Source organism: Macaca nemestrina, chromosome 3 (assembly GCF_043159975.1).
Source record: "Macaca nemestrina isolate mMacNem1 chromosome 3, mMacNem.hap1, whole genome shotgun sequence".
NCBI lineage: Eukaryota > Metazoa > Chordata > Mammalia > Primates > Cercopithecidae > Macaca > Macaca nemestrina.
In genome coordinates, this window is record NC_092127.1 from 68,543,343 (window position 1) to 68,565,571 (window position 22,229).

At 39.1% G+C, this 22,229-nt stretch overlaps 1 protein-coding gene across 5 annotated transcripts in view; it reads left to right on the top strand.

Moving 5' to 3' along the window:
- The first annotated feature begins 395 nt into the window (after positions 1–395).
- LOC105486159 (neuron derived neurotrophic factor) overlaps positions 396–22,229 on the top strand; it is a 36,651-nt gene continuing 14,817 nt past the window's right edge. The window contains exon 1 of one of the 5 annotated variants that reach the window (XM_011748879.3): positions 396–526. In XM_011748879.3, coding sequence (XP_011747181.2) covers positions 501–526 — 26 coding nt within the window. In that variant the 5' untranslated portion in view covers positions 396–500. Of the gene's footprint in view, positions 527–1,179; positions 1,312–15,537; positions 15,705–16,325; positions 16,350–21,393; positions 21,531–22,229 lie in introns of those variants that run through there. The other 4 variants (XM_011748882.3, XM_011748880.3, XM_011748883.2 and 1 more) reach the window with 4 other exon arrangements.

Genomic DNA, 22,229 nt, shown 5'->3' on the forward strand with positions numbered 1-22,229 from the left:
CGAGAGAGCGGAGCTAACTGAGCAGCGCACCCGCCACCGCCGCTGCCGCCCCGTGCGCCCGGTTCTCCCCGCACCCCGCGCGGCGCTCCAGCAAGGCGCCTGTGCGACCCGCGGCCGCCCGCGAAGCCCGCGCCAGCCCCGCGGGTCGCTGCGGCATCCTCCCGCCGCCCAGCCCCCGAACGTTCCCGGCCGTTTAAAAGGACCTCCCGCAGCTTCCAGGCTCTGCCCCGGGATTCCCCAGCCCCGCGCGGCTCCCTACTCCACTTCGCAGCAACTTCGGCTGCCGACCGCCGCCCGCCCTCGCCCGCCTTTGAAGTTTGCTGTGCAGACTGCAAAGTTGGGATACTTCAGCGGATTGAATTTTTCTCTTTTATCTGCCTCCGTCCCCGCCTTCCAGGCTTCTTGTTCCTGAATATTGGTGCTTAGCATCTTGGCAGGGTCCGGGGACGTGGACTATTTCGCACACCACACCTCGGTGAGGGATTTTTCCTCTTTTCCCTATGAAAAACAAACAGATCTTTTTAAGGTAAGTGGGGAGAGGAAAGCAATGTCCCAGAGCCCCGACGCCTTAGCCCGCCACCCCTAGACCTAGCACAAGGAGCGTTCACGCCCGAAGGGTCATCCGAGATGGGGGCTCGAGGCGCGCGCCCTCAAATCGTCAGGGCCCAATAAGCTTCTCAAGGGCGCCCTATCAGTAGGAACTGAGGGCATGAGGGACAGGAGCAGGTTTCTCTCGTTTTTGTTTGTTTTGTTTTTGTTGTTTGTTTTTAATTTAGCTGCTGTCGAAGCTGGGCGGCCCGGAGAGATGTGAGGAGGTGGACAGACAGCGCAAGGGCGGGGAAGACCTGGGACCCGGGAGCTCGGGGTGCGGTGGGGTCCGGGGAGCCGCGGAGCCTTGATCCCGGACTTAGCCTGGACACTTACTTTGCCCGCCTGCCAAGAGGGCTGTTGCCTCCCTCTTCAGGTTCATGCCCTCCGCCCGCCGCTAGGGAAAGTCTGCGGGACTGCGGTTTTGCAGAGGGTGTCTGCGTGTGGGGGAAAAGCTAGAGGTCCAGGCAGCGCGCGAGTTCCTGATGGGCGTCTGGGAGCTGCGCAGCCGGGGCCAGGAGTTCAGTTGGCCCGACCCCCATCCGCTCTGGCTCCTCATTTGTCCTCTGCGTGGTAGGCGAGCATCGTTATAGAAACTTCCTTGAGCTGAGCGAGGTGGCCTGGGACCGGCTCATACTTTCTTCCGGGGAGCAGAGCGGCCACCGAGGTGACGGCCGCTCCGATCCCAGCCCGGAGACTCGACTTCGTGCCCTCGTCCCTTCTGTGCGTGAGTTGGGGTTCGCTCTCACCCGCGCTACCTTTCTTCCTGAGCGGAGTCGCCGCGGCTCCGACAACCTAGGAGTCTGAACGAGTGATTCCAGGTCCCAGCTGTTTTCTTGGAGGCACTTTGCAAACCGCTGAATTTGGAGTGCGGTTTCTTGCATTGTGCGCTCTGGGTTCCCCTTTCTTCCCGCACCCTATGCCAGGCCCAGGCGTGAGAGCTCCCCGCAGTTCCCCGGACCTGCCCCGCACTAGCTTCTCGGAGTTTGCCGCGGGCACCTCTACGCTGTCTCTGAGCTGTCCCTCCGGCCAAGTGGTGGTTCCCCTCCCGGCCCCCTTCGGGGCGCTGTCCCTTCCTTGCTCTTGGGTACGCGTGGCTCCCTAAAACCAAGACCTTGAGCGGGAAATGAACCTGAGTATATGCCTGGGTTTTGTTGTTGTTATATTTTTTCCTTCTTTTCTTTAAATTTATTTACAGAGTTCTTTTTAGCAACTTTGTTGGGTTGATAAATTTGCTTCTCATCTGTCGATCCCGCTAAATCACAAAGAAGAGTTTATTTTTTCATTTAGTTGCTGCTCTCTCCTAACACACTACCCTCTCTTTCCCCCCTCCACCCCTCCTCCTCCTGCCTCGCTTCCTGAACCCTTTTTCTTTTCTGACGGAGGGAATCTCCGCACCTCCTCCTCTCCTCCTCCCACCCGGTCCCTGAGCGCCTGTGAGAACCAGGGGAGTCATCAATGGAAATAAATAGGACCCCGCTCCATTCTCCGCCCCCTTCAAACAAGTAAAATCCTCCCTGGGCTCGCAGAAGTAGAGATAAAACATCCCTCCCCGAGGGAGCGGTTGCGGGGGATTTGATGGGATTGAATTGTTTCATTATCTTGAAAGAAGTGATGGATGGATCCGAGAGGGAATATGTATATAAAGCAGAGTGTGGTGAGGGCGATCGGTATGATTATTCATTATTGTTTGTTAAGAGTGATAATAAGGCCGCAACCCTCGCTCAGACTGTGTTTATATACTTGGGTTTGAGTTTATGTCAGTCTCTTATTACAGTGGTTTCAGAAAGTGAAAACACCAAAACGGTATTAATTCTTCAGTCATTCTGCATATGGGATTAATCAAATGTCAAAAAAGATACTGTCGTTTTACCAAAGTTTTAATCTATGAACTTTTAGAAGGTTGCACTGTCATAAAATGTCATTTGCCTCCATCTGTCTTCTTAAAGTTTAAAAAACTTGGCAACATAATTAATTATGGTCCCAATTCCCATTTTCAATCTAAACCTATATTCAGGATTATATTAAAATACCCCATCATTTATTCCTCAAAAGTGACTCTTATGAGTTTAAATTCTTGGAGGGGAGAGAGGGACAACTGGGAATGAGGGGCCTAGGAGTTAGAGAAATTAGTACTATTTCAGATTTCTCTAAAAATTCCTTTACTTCTTCCTTTAAAGAAAGAAATTACAAGGTCCTTCTCTGCACAGTTCATCACTTCAGTGAATGCCCTTAATCTTTACCACACACTTGAAACATAACAGCTTGCAGGCTTGTCTCCATTATTGCTTTCATTTTTGTGTCAGGACATTTTATTCATTAAACCTGTACGTCAAAGACTGCTTAGTGTGGCAGTAACACTCTGTTTTAATTAGTAACTATCATAAAAAAGAAGCTAGAACTCTCTAATAGGCCTAAATTGCTATGAATTATGTGTGGTTTAAATTACGCATTTATTTCATCAGAAATGAAACCATGAATATAAAACATCTTTTAATCACTTGCAGATACAGCTTTTATCTCTTAAGATGTAACAAAATATGTAATTGAAAAATATCCTTCTGAGGATAAGAGAAGCCCCCACCCTCAGTTTATTTGTCCTGGGTCTGTTTAACATTCACATAGTAAAGTATGAATGTTAAAGAGTAAAGACTATTGTCACAACATTGCCAATATCAGGCCAATGGAATGCTACCTTGAAAATAGCAACAGTGGATCAGTTGTCAACTTAATGTAGAGACACTTCCAGTTGGCTGCATGAACCTTGCTGTTTCAGATTTTAGTTTTCTCACTTGGATTTATTGACCGGAAAAAAATGTATTTTAAAACTCTTAAATTATTTGGCATGAAGGGGAGAAAGGTAGAAATAAAATATTTATTTCTATAGCAGTTCTCTTCAGCCTATCTAGAGGTCAGAATTTTTATTTTAAAACTGATTGTGTTTTTATTGTCGTTGTTAGGACATATCATTTTGGTATGATGGATGAGTAGATATTGGAAATGGAATAATGATGACAGAATCAACCGAGAGCATAGAAACAGAGTGTGAATTCCACATCATATGTGCTAATTAAAATTATTTTAATCTCCTTTCCTTAGTTTCTCCATGATAAGGTGGTCGATAGTGACCAAGCAGTGCTCTCTCTCTCACTTTTTTGCTCCCTGCCTTCCTGTCAGGTCTTGCTTTGGGGAGCCATACACCTATAGTAGCAGCTGAACCTTGCCAGAGTCAGTCGCCATCAGCTAATCACTTGGAAGAAAGTATGTCTCATAGTCATCTGTATTGGGTCAAAGGCAGGGATACCCAATATAACCAACAAAATAGTTCAACTAATTCATTTGACCCTGAAATAATATCTAGAACCTCTAAATGTTTATTTTAGAATGATTATTCTAAAGAACATAATTTATTCTTCCCCTGCGGGCTCATAATCATTTAATAGAAGCCACAGCATGGTTAATAGTAAATAGTAAACCATACGAAATCTTTGCTTTGAAAGCTGATTTTAAAATCAAATCCTCCAGTATTTAAATACTCTATTTTAAAATACTTTGCATTTTATTCCCTGAAGTTAGGATAAATTCTGCTGTATTTTTCCACTGTATAACAAATGTAATATTACATGACACTTAGCATGCATGCAGTCATGCTTCCATGTTAATTTCCTCCTAGAAAAAAAGTAAATATTTTGCTGCTGTTGTTAAAAAATAATCATGTAGTATGAGACAGAAAAACAAGAATGCTAATATTTATTGAATCACCTGGTGGGATGTTGACCATAAACTCAGTTATATTTTTGTTGAAAATCACACCATTTCAGTGTAAGTTTGTTTGCTTGGCTGTGTGTGTTTCACGTATTTCTTGCCTCTTCTGAGATGACACCTGGCATTTGCTGTTCCAGTGCCTAAGCCAGTGCCAAAAGCAGGTGTATCCGTGGCTACCTTCCTAAACACACAACTCAAAGATGCAATATCTACATCTTTCCCATTCCTTCTGGTACTTTACTAAAAACTGCAAACCAACAAACACATGAATTTTAGTCTTTTGAAATATTTGGAAAACATGTAATGTATAATGTTAATTCCCCCAATAAAAAAAAAAGTTGTGGCTTGTTTTGATTTTAAAAATTAAGGATAACAAATTTGATAAGTGTGGTATAAAAGCAAGCTAGCAAAATGTGTCTGTAGATTCTTCACTTTGGGATAAAGAGACAAATTTGGCCACAGAACAACTGGGTATTGGGCCCTATTACAATGCCAATTTTTTTTCAAGGAACTCATTGAGTTAACTTTGATTTAAACTTCACTTTAAAGTCTACAAACCTCAAGTTTATGAGAAAGGTATAGAAACTTCCAATATTATATGTCATTATTCTTTCAATAATTTCCGTATCCTTTGGAAACTGATTTTAGTAAGTTAGTTAATAGGTCTTGGATTTCAATTGTTAATTTTTTCTGTTACAAATTTGAACATGACACAATTAATATTTTATATATTTCTCTGAAGTATTTATTTTTAGCTTCACTTATGAAATCTCTGAAATGAATCTTTTCTTTAAAAAAATATGGCTAGAGGTAGTAGCATAAATATAATTTATCAAATGTCTCTTTCAATTCTTCTTTTGAAATAATTTTCTGTCTTTTTTATAGTTAAAAGAAAAACATTTTTAGGAATAATGGTAAGATTATATAAAGTTTGGAGGGTACTCAATAAAAATATGATTACACATGATTGGGAATCAACCCATTTGAGTAGGACTCTTAGACACTGCCTCCGTAGTGTGGAGACTTTTAAATATAAAAACCAAATTATAAAAACAGTTCACAACATGCATGCACGTTTGCTTTCTAATTGGAATGATTTCAGCTAATATCACAAATAGTGGTGACCAGCTGAAGTAAATGGAGACTGTACAAGTTTCTGTCAGTGTTTCTTCTCTCTAAGAGGAAATCAAGGTAAACACCCTCTTCGTCCAGCTGTGTGCTCTGAGAACATATATTCCACAATCTAAAAACACAGCCAGAAATACGGACTATATTCAAATATGTGTTTTATCAACAACTGAAAATCACCATATCTTGTCTTCTGAGGAAATGCCCTTGTATACACAGATGTAGATAAAATGGGAGACTGAAATTTAACATTTTCTAAAATAAGCAGTAAAATCTGAACTCATAATTAGACCTGTAAAATATGATATCTTGTTTTTGAAATCACCATGACTATCTTTAAAATTTATAATGTAGGGACTATGAACAAATTGGTATATACAAGACAGACAATGCCCTATCCTGGCAGTTGGCAAACAAACTGTTGTCAGACAGTTGGGGGTAGTGTTGTGCTACTTACTTGAAAATACTGTGTTTAAAAGAGAAAAGCTAGTATAAAAGGGCCTGATTGATTTATTTAGGATTACTTTCTCCAATTTAGCTGCTACCAGTGTATGGTGACTTCTGGAGCGTAGATGGTTATAATTTATATTATGCTGTAGTGAAAAGTAAACCATAGTAATCCGTATACACCTCAGAGATGGCTTTGATGACCCTTTTGCGTGCAAGTCATAAGGATACTAAGTCTGTGGGCCTTGCCATGTGGAACACTATTACTGGAATAAAATGCATTTCCAATTAAATTATCAGAGCTATACAAAAAAACCTCCATGCAAACGTAAAAGTACTTGATTCATTTGAGGTATCGTCTTTAAAAAAAATACATTTAGAAGCACATAATAACCACATTTTACCCATAATAATACACTAGTGTGTGTGTGTGTGTGTAGATATGATATAGGTCTAAATATTACGTATATGTTGGTGGCCCTCAATAAATGTTGTCATTTTACATTAAATTCCAACATTCACAACATTTACTGATATTATCAAAAGCTTCAAATTTGGATTGATTCATAAGTCGCTGCATCCTGTAATTCAAGAGAGATTTGTTGCCAACAGTGGGACAGAGATCAGAAACACCAGCGCTAGCTAAGACCCGTAGTTAACTGGGGAAAAACATCAGTCGTTTATTACTGTGCCTTCCTGAGTCTCTGATATTGTCAGTTCTTTGGGTGCTATGAAAATACATTACTTTTTATGGTAAAAGAAAACTGCCTGTTAAATGTGAGGTAAACATTTAACACTTTAGTGATAGCAATAGCAGGATTCACCATACTAGTAGAACTAACAGGTGGGTTACATGAGAGGTGGCCTTAGAGGTACCTTGCTCCCAAGGCCTCTCAGGTACCAAAACACTACCTCAAAAAATATGCTTTTTTTAACTTTTAAAGTAATTTTATTTTTCAGTGTCCTCTATAAATATGAAAATATTTCTGCAATAGGAAATGGGTAAACTGATATCAGCTAATGTTTTACAAAGGTATTTTAATAACGAGATAAAGCCAGGTCACTTAAGACAACATTTTAGAAAGAGGTTATTTTATACATATATATGTATAAAATATGTATGTGTATAATATATGTGTGTGTGTGTATTTCATTCTTTACACGTAAAAGTGAATATAAATAGGTCTTTTGGTATTTCCTTCTTACACCATAATGGGCAATTTGTGCCCCGCAATGAAGCAAAGAGGACACCCCCTTTTAGAGACCTCTGCTTTCCAAGGTTGACACTATCAGAAGCTGTCCAGGAATTAGAAAAGGACATTTGAAATTATCTTTGCAAGGTTAGGCCCAGTGAATATTTGCATTTAAAAGCTTGTCTTTTAATTACAGTAAAGTGGAGGATGCAAGATACTCTTTTAAACAATCAAAGTGGAGGTTGCCCATTGCCTCTCAAATCGTACTGAACAGATATTCAGCTTCTGTTAGTGTCAGCCTCATAAAGCGGAGGTCTCTAAAAGGGGGTGCCCTCTTTGCCTCATTGTGGGGCAGAGATTGCCTCATTATGGTGTAAGAAGGAAATACCAGAAGATCTATTTATAGTCACTTTTATCTGTAAAGAATGAAGTCAAGTTTTGTGAATATTGGTTAATACTGTATAAATTAACAAAAGCACTCTTACTCAGGATATCAGATGGCCATGGAACAACAAAGAACAGCAGAGGTGACAGCATGTGTGAAGCAAAAATAACGCAAGATAAAAATAATGACATTCTGCTAGGTGCAGTGGCACAGCTATAGTCCCAGCTGCTAAGGAGGCTGAGGCTGGAGGACCACTTGAGCCCAGGAGTTTGAGGCTGTAGTACACAATGATCTCCCTTGTGAATAACCACTGCAGTCCAGCCTGGGAAACATACTGAGACCCCATCTCTAAAAATATGATGATAATAATAATATTATAATCAACCCTGTTTATAAAACACCTCTAGAATTAACCAGAAAAAGATATAAAATGTACAATTATATCTACTATAATTATCTATGATACTCATCCCAGTATAGAGTGCTTTTAAGTATTTTTTAATGTATTATGAGTATGTATGTTTGTATACAGATTCACACACACAAACCCACACACATGCATACACATTTTCTTAAAATCACAATTCCTTTTTTTTTTTTTTTTTTTGAGACGGAGTCTCGCTCTGTCGCCCAGGCTGGAGTGCAGTGGCGCAATCTCGGCTCACTGCAAGCTCCGCCTCCCGGGTTCACGCCATTCTCCTGCCTCAGCCTCCCGAGTAGCTGGGACTACAGGCGCCCGCCCCTGCGCCTGGCTAATTTTTTCTATTTTTAGTAGAGACGGGGTTTCACCATGGTCTCGATCTCCTGACCTTGTGATCCGCCCACCTCGGCCTCCCAAAGTGCTGGGATTACAGGCGTGAGCCACCACGCCCGGCCTTAAAATCACAATTCTAAGAGGTTTGGAGACCTCAGTGTAGACAACACATTACTGAGTGAGAGGCGTTGAAAGGAAGTGAGCAAGAAGCCGAAAAAGCTCTCAAACTAGTCACTATTTTCAATATTATTCTGTTATTTGTAGAGGTATTTCATAATTCCTCTTTTATGAATAAATACATATTGTGCTCCATTATGTTTTGAAAATTTCAGTAATCTGAGAGTTTAAAATGTTCAATCCATCATATTTCATGTGTATTGTGTTACATTTTGAAGTTTTTCTTTGACATTATATTTTTTCTCAGTAATGCTTTAACATTAACTAATGTTAAAGTTGTTTCCATGCTTTGAATTTCACAATGGAAGTGGAAGTGGAAATGATTCTCTTTATTAATAATGTTATATCTTTATATAACCCTTGATTGTTTACAAGGCACTTCCACATCCATCACTTTCCTTAACCCTCACAGCAACCCAGTCAGGAAGATATTCTATCCTCCTACTCCTGATAAATCTGACTGGCCTAAACTCACAGAAACTTTTTAAATAAAGTGGTAACTCTTTGGTTTTAGAAGCAAAAATGTTTAAAAACGTAGGCTGAGATTAGTTGCCAAATTAATTTGTCTGGACAATTTGCTTAGAAGTTTTTTACAATTTAATTATTCGGAATACCACTTATTTAGCCTAAATCCACAAGACCATAATTGTAGACTGTCTATGCACTCACTGTTTGTTTTTGGTAATAGTTAACTTCTTAGGGAATTTTAAAAGGGGAAACTGATTAAACTTTTTTACTTGTAAATCATTATTTCAGGTAAAACAGAAACAAAAGTTACCATTGAGAGTAAAAAACACTAGTTACAAATGGCACAAAGGGCTAACAGTGATACGTAAATCCCCGTGTCTCTCCTTCCAGAAGGTTAAAGTCTTTTTTAATAGGCGAAATCATTGAAAGTGAAGTAATCTCTGAACATGCATAGGTTCTGATGTAAATCTCCCCTGGCCCCCCACATCCCCAGTCACCATTTGAATAGATTCTCCACCAATCATAAAAGGTAAACTAGGTTGTCAGTTTGCTTTATTAAGTCTACTTATAGCCTGAAATCATCTCTTGAAATCAAATTTTCTCTCTTCAGCCCTCTTTTTAATTAGTCCTACTAACCCAGTCATTCAAATCTGGGTATTGCAGATACCTGGGTATTGTTCTAGGGTATGCTATTTGTTGAGTTTGATTTCTCCTCTCTCTCTCTCTCTCTCTCTCTCTCTCTCTCTCTCTCTCTCTCTGTGTGTGTGTGTGTATCTGTATGTGCACATACATGTGACAGACAAAGCCTTTCACATACTTTAGAGACAAGTTATCAGAAAAAGGAAATAATAAAATATATTTTCTTCAGTAAATAGAGGCCAATAAGAAAATTTGGGATTCGAAAAATAACTCATAAGTTTATTAGAGACACATAACCCATGATATTGAAACATATTCCAATTATGTATGGTAGCTGCAATCACTGAAAAATCAATAAGCTTGCAGAACGCCTTTTGAAATCAGAAGCAGTTAGTAGTAAATTTACCTATCAAGTTATTCCATTATAATGTTAATTCTGTGGCATTCTTGAGAGGCACGAGTTGAGGTTAGATCAGTTCTAAGATTTTAAAAATTATTTTAAAATTATTTTTTAAAAATTGGATGAAATTATACATTTCAGCAAAACGAGAGCACCTATAAACATATATAAAAAAGATATGCCAAAAATTCCAAAAGTTTAAAACCCTTTAAAATTTACTAAGAAAAATAAGTTCAGATAGTGAAAGTATTTATACACTCAGCACTTCAGCCACCAAACTCAGTCTATAATTTTTTTTTAAAACTTCCACATTTAAAGTTTATTCACACTTACAAAGCAGTGACAACAACCAGGTAGTTTCAAGACTTCTTTTTCTCTTGGCAGGCTCTATCTTGTGTAATGATCACTGAACATTGTTGACCGCAACACTCACTAGCTGCAGCTTTTTCCTTAGTGCTTCCCTTAAAAAAAAAAAAAAAGGAGAAGAAAAACCACACCTCACTGTATATCTTACTTCCTTCGGGGGGAAAGGATTACATAATTGTGGGTCTGAATTCCCATATTGTGTCAGTACTTGTGGTTTGTCATCTCTCAAATTGTTGGAAGTTTACATGCTTGTATTATTTCATCACAATTTCCTATAAACTATTGAAAACGACTGTGGGATCTCTCTGTGTTGTTTGCCTTTTGAAAGTGTACTTTAATCATCTCTTAATCCAGAAATAATAATGCAGAACATCCCAGGAACTGATCCTGATCCTCAGTGCTCTGATCTCGACACGTGTATCTTAAATCCTTTGCTAGATATAGTGCCTAAAGAGCCTGAGCACACTCACCTTTGAACCAGTGTTGATCCAGTTTTGTTTATTAAACAGTGTTGATGTCCTCAGATATGGTGTATGAAGGATAACAGAAAGCATATTAAGAGTTTACAATTATTTTTGTGATTATTTTTTAAAATCCAACATCTTGGCCTTTACTCTGTGCTTCTAATGAGTATCTAATTGAATAGGGTCCTAATCTTTTACCTGATAGGTGAGGTAAATAAAGATGGAATAATCTGATGCTGAAACTTCTTCACATATCTCTGTTTTAAGAGTAAGTCAAGATGTGTTTTTTGCTGCCGAATGAAACATTGCAACCAGTTTTGACAAACTGGCTTACACTACTTGAAGATCAATAGAACCTTTTTAATTTTAAAAGAGCATTCATATCAATTATTTCATTTAATCTCATAGCAATCCTGGGAATAATTGTCTCTATTTTGTAGATGAGGTAATTCAGATTGAAGGGGATTAAGAGACTCAGTCAAAGTACCAAAGCCGATCATGGTTTAATCAAGGACCTCTTCAACTTAGATCTTTGACTCAGATCTTACTCTTAAGTTGAGTGATCTTTTTCTATTTTGCTTTGGCAGCCTTTAAACTGTTTCAAAACTTGACTAAATGAATAAATGCATGACTAAATGAATAAATGCATGAATAAATGAATAAATACACGAATAAATAATAAAAATTACATAATAGTTGGTGGGGGGAGAGGGGGAAGTAAAGAACAGATCGAAAAATAAATTCAGGTGTTTGCAAGAAAACTCAATCCCGAATTGATGAGGAACTCAGACATGGGAAGAGGTCACCTGAGACACTGAACTTTGAGCCAGCAGAAAAGAGAGAGAAAGAAAAGGAAATGATACGTTACTTATTATTTCTCCAAATTGCGAGATTGTGGCTGTGAGGGTGATCTGGCTGTGACATTTGTCACCCCTTTGATGGCCAGGGTTGATTAGGCTGATCTGGCTGGCTAGGCGGGTGTCCTTTCCTCCCTCCCTGCTCCATGTGCATCCCTCCTGAAGCTGCGTACTCGGCCAGAGAGGATGACCGTCCAGATGGCGGGGGACCAGTCTTTGGTCAAGGGTGTATGAGTAGCTGCGCTCCCCTGCCAGAACCTCCAAACAAGCTCTCAGATTACTAAATTATCAGGAACCAATGTCTTTGGAGAATATTTTCTAATCTTTCCAGAGGTGTTTTTGTGTGTTTTGGGGAACTTGGATTTTATAAGAGGGCTGATAGAATAAATACATATTTGAAAACTGTTCCTTTTAAGTTACTTTCTTTTACAAAAACAAGTTAACTTCATACTTCTGTGCCCTCACCTTTTTTCTGGAAGTAATATTTCCAGGGCATGGAAAGGATTTAACCCTTTTAACTCTTTAAGGTCACTGGTACATCTACTCATTCATCTATCTATGGATTATGTAAGTTAGCTTTATTATAGTTTTTTAAAATTACTCTTTTGGTTATGTCTTGTGCTTTGGCACTGGAGGCCACCACACATCCTTTAATAGTAAATACTTAGGCTTTAGTGCTGACCCAACAAAAGAACTGCCGGGGACGTCGCGGGTAAAGATGAGGGAGAGTTGAAGCTTCCAGACCATCAGATATTTCGGTAAATGTGGGATTAGGCCGACAGAATGAAGCATCACCTTTTTACTCTATGCAATTTATTATTCTATAGTAGTAATAAATGGTTTCTTCTTGATCTCATTTTATTTATTAGTAGTATTTTTGCAAACTCTATTTAAGTATATGAACAAACCAGAAACTTTGGTGTAATTTTGAATCTTGTCACCATCTCCTAAATAGTCCATTGGTCCATTATTGGGCTTTGTGATAAACACAAACTGCTCGAGGGAATAAACTTTTTTTTTTTTTAATGTAAAAGAGGTAGGCTGGGCACGGTGGCTCGTATCTGTAATCCCAACACTCTGGAAGGCCAAGGCAGGAGGATCACTTGAGGCTAGGAGTTCAAAACCAGCCTGGTTTTGAACCTCGTCTCTACAAAAACTAAAAAAATTAGCTAGACATGGTGACATGTGCCTGTAGTCACAGCTACTTAGGTGGCTGAGGTGAGAGGATTGCTGGAGCCTGGGAGGTCAAGGCTGCAGTGAGCCATAATTGCACTACTGCACTCCAGCCTGGGTGACACAGCAAGACTCTGTCTCAAAACTAAAAAAATAAAACTAAAGAAAGAAGGTAGAGAAAAGAGAAAACTGAAATAGTATTGATATAATAATATTTCTTAGAACTAAGAAAGGATATGGGCAATGTCTCTCCCATTCATACCTCCCCCTAAATAGAGGTTTAAAATATTAAAACTTGGTAGTCAATGAAAATTAAAGATCAGAAAGTTCTAACAATCAAAATCCCAGAGATGAAAATCCTACTGCTGCTACTACCAGATTATAGGTCTTCATGTTTTGGAAGTTTCAAAATAAAAATACAAGAGAATTGCGAGATTGGAAGAGACAGACCCATCCATCACCTAAAAATACATGAGAATAGCGAGATTGGAAGAGACAGACCCATCCATCACCTGGCTATTCAGGTGCAGTCCATGAACTGTCAACATCAACATCTCTTGGGAGCCCGTTAGAAAGGACCATTCTCAGGACTTACCCCAGACCTGTTGAACCAGAATCTGCATTTTAATGGGAAAACAGTGATTTCTGTGTCCACAAAGGTTTGAGCAGCATTTCTGTACGCCATGCCTGTGCTCAGATCAGAATAGATCCTAAGCAAACCAAAATGTACATGATTTCAGAGGAAGGAGGCCCTCCTGAGTAATATGCTATTTTTGTTCTTACCAGGACATTTTTGTGTTCTTAAAGACAGAAAAATGCATCCTTACACCAGGGTCCTGGATCATCCAGCACATGTCATCACCATATGGCAGCCATGCCAGTGGATGTCCATGATGTCCCCCTCAACAAATTAGAGATATGCTTCCAGACTATTTAGGTTTCACACAATAACCTATTGTATATAAGTTTAGCACCCATAAAATTGTCAAAACATTCATATGTTATTTGCTATTTAGCCTATATTCTCCCTAAACAAATTCTGTACATCAGCAACGGTAGTCAACTTGAATGTTCTTTTTCATTTATTCGTTATGCACCCACAAAATGTCATGAGTATCTGCTTGACGTTGGGCTCTGTGGTCAGTACTGTAACTTGTAGATATACGTAGGATTCCTTTTCTACCCTTAGAAAACTCCAGAATGTGTACAAACAATTTAAGATGGTCTTCAATAGAAATATGAGCATAGATAAATGCACAACCAAATTTCTCTGTCATTGTTGAGGATTGAGTCTTAAAGAATGAGTAGAAGTTTGCCACCCAGAGAGGCAGTAAAGGCATCCTAGCAAAAAAAGTGGCCTATGCCCAGGCTAGAGGCACTTACTGGGAATATGAAGCAGAGGGTGAGGAGCTTGTAGGAAATGAGTGTGGCAGAGTGCAGGGCTTGAGAGTGAAGGACCTCGTGGGCCGTAGACTTCATCCTCTGGGTAATGGGAAGTCATCTGACTTTTAAGTTTTTAGAAGAGTGAAACAGATTTTTGTTTGTAAAGATGCCAATGTCAGTACCGTAGAAAATGAATGAGATGTTGGAAAAGGGTATGAGAGCAGTTAGGTGAGACACAATAAGTGGATGATTTGAGGCATTGGCAATTTGGATAGAAAAGAGAGAACAAATTTTGGAGAATATGCAGCAAGTAGATTGGCAGGATTTGAGGATTAATAGGACATGGGGATTGAAAAGTCAGATAGCATGAAGGTCCCTAGTCTCATAACTGGAAAGATGGTGCTGCTGCACTGGCATGTCCTGATTTTCATGCAGCATCTTCGTTTACCCTTCAGCTGCCTCGTCAGGACCTCCTGTTACACTTCAATCCACAAACATGGAAACCGAGGCTTGGATCAGTTGCATCATCTGCCCACAGTCACAGTGGTATGGAGGCATTCTGGCAGAGGAAGGAGTGGAACTCAGATTCAAATTCAAGCCTGACTCTTGAGTCTTGAAGCTAAGAATTAGCCTTGAGGGTTTGGTAAACAGCCACCCCTAACTTCTTTGCACAGTACAGAAATTTTAGGAATTTTTCTGATGGGAGGTATTTCAGATTGCTTTGCTGTCTACTGTTAGCTTCTTGAAAACAGTATAATTCGGCAAATATTTATCTAATGCCTACTTTATACAAGAAAACTAAAAACAGGTATGAAGGGAATATAAAGGGGAGTAAAAGGTAGTTTTTTTTCATAAACTTGTGTTATATAAGCCCCATGAAGAGCTTTTTTATAGGGACAAGAAAAATATAAAAATAACTATAATTCAAGTTAGACGAGAAAGTAACGTAAGAAACAAAGTCTTTGGTTTCGCCAGAGGACTGTAATTCCACCTTATTGGCCTCTGAAGTTCCCAGGGGACTTGGAGTAGGCACTTAATAAACACTGGTTGACTTATTGACAGTGTACAGGGAGAGCTCAGATAACAAACCATCTAAGTAAACACCACACTGTTGCAATCCTATTAAGAATTTCCCCGGAGATTTTATAGCCCTGTTTTGGGTATCTCACTCCGGAAAGTCAGGAAGCATCCTCCCTCTGTAGGGACACTTCCTACCTTTCAAACTGCTTCCTTCAGTGGAATGGCTTTGTCAGATATGCCTTTATGTTGCTGAGCTCCAAGCTCCTTCCTCTAAAACCGCGCTGACCATGGGGACTGGCTGGGCGAGCCGGAAAGCCTCTAATCCGTCTCATCTGATAATGGACGTCAGAGCATCTGGCGTCCTCCCTGGGTTTAACACTGGCCAGTTATTCCTCACCTGACCTGACTGCCGTGCCCGGTGAGCCAGTGCCTGTCTTACAGACCCTGTGACTTGGCAGCGTGTCCCTCTTCGTGGCTGATGGTTGCAGTTAACTCAGGTGAGCCAGGTTCCCAGGTGCGAAGCCTGGGAGACCAGTGTTTGTCTTTCTGCTGTCTCTTCTCAGTGTTCTCATCTGTTAAAAGTCCTTTCTGCTTCCAAAATTGCGTGGCTCTGTATGGCTTACTCTTCATGCGAGCCCTTGCTGAAATGTTCCTTCCTCAGAGAGGGTTTCTTGACCAGCTTAGAAGGGCCCCTTCTTCCCAGCCTTCACCTTTCCAAAGGTCCTCTCTAGTCCCTTATCCTGTATCATTTTCTTTAGAGTGCTCAGTGCCCTCTGGGATCATTATACTAATTATACTTTGCTCTTTACTTGTTTTTCGTCCCTCTTATCCACTGAGTATAAGCTCTACAAGCTCAAGATCTTCACACTTCTTGTTCGCTGCCTCATTCCCAGCATGTCAGGCAGTGCCTAGTACAGAGTAAATGCCCTACACATTATTTGTGGAATTACCCACTGAACTCCGTAATCCCACCATGCTTGCTCTTTTCTGTTGTCACTGCTTTATTAGTGGGTATTGCTTCTTGTTACATCACTGGAAGTTGGGTTATAAAAGATTTCTTTGACGGAAACTTTAGGGAGGATGCAACCCATGTGTTGAACAGACATCGCCAGCAGAATCACCAAGGCAGTTTTTAAAACCAGGTTTGTCATAAGAACAGAAACATCTTTGAACTTAAATCATTTTAAGTAACTTGTGTTGTTAATATGGTGAGTAGAACTAGAAAAACCTTTTGAATGTTTAAGATCCTTTAAGTAGATAGTACATATAGCCTGAGATAGATGGAAAATATACAAAAATTCAAGGTCGTGACTGAATGAAATGATTGATAGTTTTTTAGTATCTTTTTTTCTTGCTGTACTATTCTGTTTTAGTCTTTCAGTTTTATCCTTGCTGTTACTAACAAACAAAATCAGTAGTTATCTCAGTTCGCAAGAGATAGTGATGGTTCGATTTGATCCATCAGTAGTGAGCATTTAACATGCGTATTGCAAAATGTATGAAAAGATTGCTGAGCTGCCCTATGGAGCATTATACGTCAAAGCTTGGTGTCCGTCCTAAAGATGCTGCCAGTCACTTCCTTACTCTCTCTAGCCTGGTTTTCTCGACTGTCTCGGTGACTGCAGTCAATTCCCTCCTAGTCTTTTCTTCACTGAGCTCACCATCTGCCACTTCCTGCTAGTACCTGTGTAGTTCACTACATTCCGGATTACTCCATTGCCTTTAGAATTCCTCCAGGGATGGTGCTTCTTTCCAAATAAGTGCCTAGTAGCATAAGTTATATGGTATTTGGCAGGTGTGAGTTTCTAGGAAGGTTCATAGATTTTGTTTAGCCTATCTGTTTGGATACAGCATATGAAGAGGTCTGGTCACATATACCAAACCGTAATATTTTCTTGTCAAATTTTCTTTGTACCTTCCCTATCTGTCTTTCTTAATTCTGTTTCTTTCTCATTTACCATAACCACTTTCCAGGACAAAAATATGCCTTCGAACTGCTTTCTCCTCTGGGTACTTTTAACAAATGGGTTGGCCTCAAATAATATGCATCCCTTCACTTAAAATTTAAGTTCAAAGAAGCAACTTCTTGGGGGGCGGTGCATGTGTGTATGTATTGCCTTTCTCTAATATGTCTCTTCAACCATCCATGTGTCTGGCAGATCACATTTCCCACCATGATAATTGAAATCAGTCTTTTATTTTTTAACCACACTTTCTACTAATTTCCACTGTAGCCTTTCCTCATTTATGTTTCTCATCATTTAAAGAGAATACCTTCCTCTTTTTCTCCTCTCTTCTAATACCTTCTTAAATATAATAACTAGTTTTTAAAACTGCATCTAAGATAGACAGCTATTCAGGCTATTAGATGCCACCTGAAAATTCTGTTTGACTAATTTATTTCTCTCATTTCTTCCATCTTTGCATTACTTTCTATTTGTCATTTTATCATATGCATGTTCCTACAATCAATGTGTTATTTTTTATTCCTTTTTTCCTCACTTCCTTCCTCCAACTTACCTGCACATTCTGGCAATCCAACTGCAAAACAGATCCCCAATTTTTCCATTATTCCTCATCTCCTCTCCAAAGTTGAAACAACTACCATCTCTACCATGGGCAACTGCAGTAGCCTTCATCTCATCTTTTTGTTTTCATAAAGATGAAGTTGTTTTCTGCTTTTAACACTACCTCTTCTCTGAAATTCATTTTCTACACAGTAGACAGGGCTATTCCTGAAAAAGCTTGGATCACTTCATGGCCTTTCCATGCTTAAAGAGCTTTCCACTCATGCCTGTAATTCCAGCACTTTGGGAGGCCAAGATGGAAGGATCACCTGAGCCCAGGGGTTTGAGACCAACCTGGGCAACATGGCAAGATCCCTTCTATACAAAAATTTAAAACTTAGCTGAGTAAGGTGGCACATACCTGTAGTCCCAGCTACTCAGAAGGCTGAGGTGGAAGGATCTCTTGAGCTCAGGAGGTAGAGGTTGCAGTGAGCCATGATTGCACCACTGCACTCCAGCCTTGGCAACAGAGCAAGACCCTGTCTCAAAAAAGTTGGCGGTGGGGGCCTTTCCAACACACTTGGAACAGAATCCAAACCCCTTAATATGGGTGTAAATCTTTATGTGATTGGCACATACTTGGTGCCGAGATAACTTACTTGGTCTTCCATTCTTCCCTCACCCACTCTGTTCCACACTGATGTCCTTTCCTTTTGTCAATACCTCATGCTTAGTGCAACCTCAGTGCCTTCACACCAGCTATTTATCTGCCCAGAATGCTTTTTCTCCTGGTATTTATTTGCTTCATTGGCTTCCTATTGTCATTCAGATGACAGCATAAATGTCATCTCCTCTAGGAAAACTTCTCTAAATACTCAATCTAAAACAGCCCATCACCACACTTTCACACAAGCCTATTTTAGTTTTTAGCATAGCTACCAGCAATGGTGTTTTCTTGTGTATCTGTTTATGTGTTGCCTGTCACAACCACTAGAACACTCACTTCCTGAGGTCACAACTGTTCCTAGAAGGGTACCTGGCATGTAGCAAAAACTTATTATATAGATATTGAATTAAAATAATAAATGAGTGGAAATGCTGACATTGGACTCTGTTGGCTGGGCAGGTACATTTTGCCCCATAAATAGATTCTAAGTTCCTAAAATATATATATTTTTTGAGACCTCACAGTACCCGGTTGAGATTGGAGCATGACATCAATACTTGACAAACTCTTATTCTCTTCATCTTTGCTCTTTTGGACATATTTAGGTTTTGGTATCCTAAGAAATCCATGGAGTGACTTACTGAAGAGTTAACTTCTTGGATAAAATTGCTATAAAAAAATCAAATTTTTATGGTGCTACACACTGCAGGGACTCAATATTTTTTGTTGACCACAACAATTCATGCCTCACCTTCCAGGCTGATATGTGCTGTTGCTAAATGCTACTGGCGCACTGCCATGCTCCATCTTAGCTAAATTTCAGTAGAGAATGACGTATGCAGTTTGTAAACTGCTTTGGGGAATGTTGCACAGGAAGTCATTTTCATTTTGTTGCAGATCAACAGGAAATAAGGCTTAGTTGCCAAACAAAAGCAAGAAAAGCAACCAAGCATATTATTCCTTCCTTTGGGGCTTTCTAAGAATCATTAGCATCACCTAAGACAATGGAAGTTATCCCAGCTATCTCAGTTTCACATGTAGAGGACATTTTGATAGGAAGAAAGCATTTAGTATTTTGTTCGAGTTTTTCTTTGCATTCTCCCATACACTGCTTTTGAACTTTGTCATATCTTCTAATCACCCATCTGATACATTTTAAGAGTTTTACTCCTTTCTTTATTAAAATGGGTCTGGCTTCCTGAATTACAGACTACTATCTATGGGACATTTATTTCGGCCAATTCTATTGTTCATTATTCTTCTCATTGGCATTAATATTGATGGGAATACAAGATTACTTACTTTAAAATCTGATCCTCTTTGAAATAATTCGGATTGTGTAGGCTTGGCCATCTTTTAAATTAGAATGCCCTAACGTTATCCCTGTTATGAACTCTGCATCATGAGACTCAGAGGGAGTGCATGACAGAATGGAAACTTTATTCGAATCCTTGGCATGTTTTAATTTCACATTGCTTTTTTATATTAATTTAATTTCCTTCCAGAAGGAAAGTTGGCAGTCATTTAGAAAAGTGCTAAGGGAGGTTGGAATGATTGCAGTTGAAATGCATGTGCAAGTCCCTAATCCATAGATTATTGACATAATGAACTCTAAAACCCTTAATAATCATGCCACTGTGCACTGACAGCCTGCATTTAGAGAGCTTTAGTGCATGAGTTCTGTACATAATGTCGGTTCTACTTTGTTGAGCTGGGTAGAAGTTGGCATGTTATCACAGAGCGAGAGCTCACCTAGCATGTGCCAGAGACCACTCCTCAGGGCAGACCAGGAATCCTTTACTTCCATCTGCTTTATTTCTCCCTTTTCAAATATGGAAATGTCAGTCTGTAATAAGCTATATTTCCTTCAAATTTTTGACAGATTTGGATTTTTAAGAACAACTAACTTCAGACATTTTCATTGCTTGCAAAAGAAAACAAAATAAAACAGCTTTTGGGAATTAAACTTTTGATTGTTGCATTTTTGCCTTGAGGGAATCCGTACATTCACGCTGACACACGGTGGACATTCAGTATTCAAGTGTGCAGTCCCCTTCGCTTGCTGCCCAGCAAGTCAACACCAGACACAAGGCTCTTCCCCCAACCAAAGCTATATATGTTTTTCTTACACCTTGACCAAATGCTTCAGATTTATTATCAAATGTGACATGAATGATTCAAACAAAAACAAATGCCCTTGAGTTTAAAAATGGAAATTTAAAAGACTAAATATTTGCACTTAGGAAAATAAAATAACAGAAATCTCTGTGGCAGACCATTGCTTGAAATTATTCTCGCTAAATTATAATCATACACTTTCCACTCTCTTTAATTAAACATTAGATTCCATTTATTCTCAATACATTCGCTTCAAGTAAATCAGAATGCCCATCCTTTTTTGTCATTGTAAATTTATTTCAACTTCGTGGCCTGCACATGATCAGGTACATTAGGTAATTTTTATGCGAATCTCAGTGATACTATATATTTTTTCAAATTTTGTACTTTATGTTATCTTTATACTGATGAATCTGATATTAAATTTTATAATATGTAACTTGTATAAGAGCTTGATGATATTTTTGACAGCTACATTTATACATTTCTGCAAAGAACTTGTTGTTGGTGTTGAAGGGATGGAGGAATGTGTTTTGATCATATTATCACAGGTAGGTAAAGCTGTTGGCTGCTGTTCTGAGGAAGCTACAGTTTGAGAAAGGTCACGGTGCCTTAATTTATATCACGTCTTCTATTTTGAGAGCCTTGGACCATTACATGAAAGGCCAAAAGAACTTTATATCTACCAGATTTGCAATTGTTTGAATTGCTCAGATAATATAACCAAATAGCAGTCTGTAAATATTAAAGACAAGCTTTCTCTAGTGGTTGAAATAAGAGTCTGCTCTTAAGAGTCTTAATTGTTATATGTGGTAAAACCATTTAGTGGAATTTTAAGAAAAAAAAGTAGCCAGATTTATTTCTTATCACTGTTCATACAATTTCAAATAATAAATGTTAGCTAACTGAACCAGTGGTTTAACCAAGGTGAATAAATTGACTTTCTGATCTTATGTAATTGCAGATAAATTTTGCAAAATGACAGTAGTGGAACTGCTATAGACATTCTGGGGCAAGTTTAATTTTTTTAGGTATGTTGTGCTTTTTTTGTGATGATAGAGGTAATTCTGGGCATTTAATTGATACAATAAATTACTCAAACTCCCTTTAAAGTTTTACTTTGCTTGTCACTGACCATTTTATAATTCACAAGCATTTCCACAGGTCTGTGGGAAAAGGATATGCCAGGTCAGTTGGACTGTTTAATTTATCTAAAAGTTCCATAGACTATGAAGTTCAAATTAATGCTAAAGAAAGTCTTAGAATTGTTTGTACATGCTCAGTTATCCATCATTTGCTCCACTCCCTACTCCCTGAAGAGCAATAAAAATGCTTTAAATCTATTCACTGACATTTTCTTTAAAATTGGAGGTGATGAAGGGGAGAACAAGTACCCATCACCATAGTCCTAAAATATTAGAAAGAATCCCTTTTCCACATCTCTTGAGTTGTATAGTATTTACCTGCTCACCAGAAAGTGGGCAGCAGATATTCCATTTTTATATTTAAAAGTTTTCTCTTTGGGGACTACTACTCATTTGCCTTAACTCCAATATCAACTGATCGAACTCATAATGTTTCTACATTTTTGATCTAAAAATATGTGTGTGTGTATATATTCATACACCATATAAACTAATTATTTACTTTGGATTATCCAAACCCATCTCTACCTTTGTAAGTATAGACTATATGGTTAATCTTTGGCCAGTTTTATTTCCCCTTTTAAC